The 486-nt window shown below is 73.7% G+C and overlaps 1 protein-coding gene across 1 annotated transcript in view; it reads left to right on the plus strand.

The window, feature by feature from the left end:
- The window catches only part of LOC111818900 (zinc finger SWIM domain-containing protein 5-like), a gene marked incomplete at its 3' end in the record, with an annotated part of 814 nt that extends 330 nt beyond the window's left edge, over positions 1 to 484 (plus strand). The window contains exon 2 of the mRNA XM_023724190.1: positions 11 to 484. Within this exon, the coding sequence (XP_023579958.1) occupies positions 11 to 484 (474 nt within the window). The remainder of the gene's footprint in view (positions 1 to 10) is intronic.
- Between the last annotated feature and the right edge of the window lie 2 nt (positions 485 to 486).

A 486-nucleotide genomic window follows, 5' to 3' on the forward strand; every position in this document is an offset into this window, starting at 1 on the left:
CCCCCCCCAGCGCCGCCGCTGGGCGCTTGCGCGGGGCGTGTGGCCGTGGCCGGGGTCTCCGCTGCAGCTCAAGCTGCCGCCGCCGCCTCAGTCAGTCAGTCAGTCCCCAGCAATGGCGGAAGGAGGTGAGCGAGAGGACCTGCTCTCGCCGCCGCCCGTCTCTCCGGCCAAACGGCTGTGCTCGTGGCCCAGCCCGCAGGCTCACCACCCGCGGGGCTCACCAGGGACAGCCGGCGGAGGGGTGGGGGGCGTAGGCAGCAGCTGCCTGGCCCCCGGGGCCCGCCCCCACCTGCAGCCCGAGTCCTTGCTGGACTGCGCCGCCAAGACGGTGGCGGAAAAGTGGGCGTACGAGCGGGTGGAGGAGCGCTTCGAGCGGATCCCGGAGCCCGTGCAGCGCCGCATCGTCTACTGGTCCTTTCCCCGCAGCGAGCGGGAGATCTGCATGTACTCCAGCTTCCAGTACCGGGGCGGCTCCGGCGCCGGCGC

Source organism: Octodon degus, unplaced genomic scaffold (genome assembly GCF_000260255.1).
Source record: "Octodon degus isolate 3935 unplaced genomic scaffold, OctDeg1.0 scaffold00107, whole genome shotgun sequence".
NCBI classification, from domain to species: Eukaryota; Metazoa; Chordata; class Mammalia; order Rodentia; family Octodontidae; genus Octodon; species Octodon degus.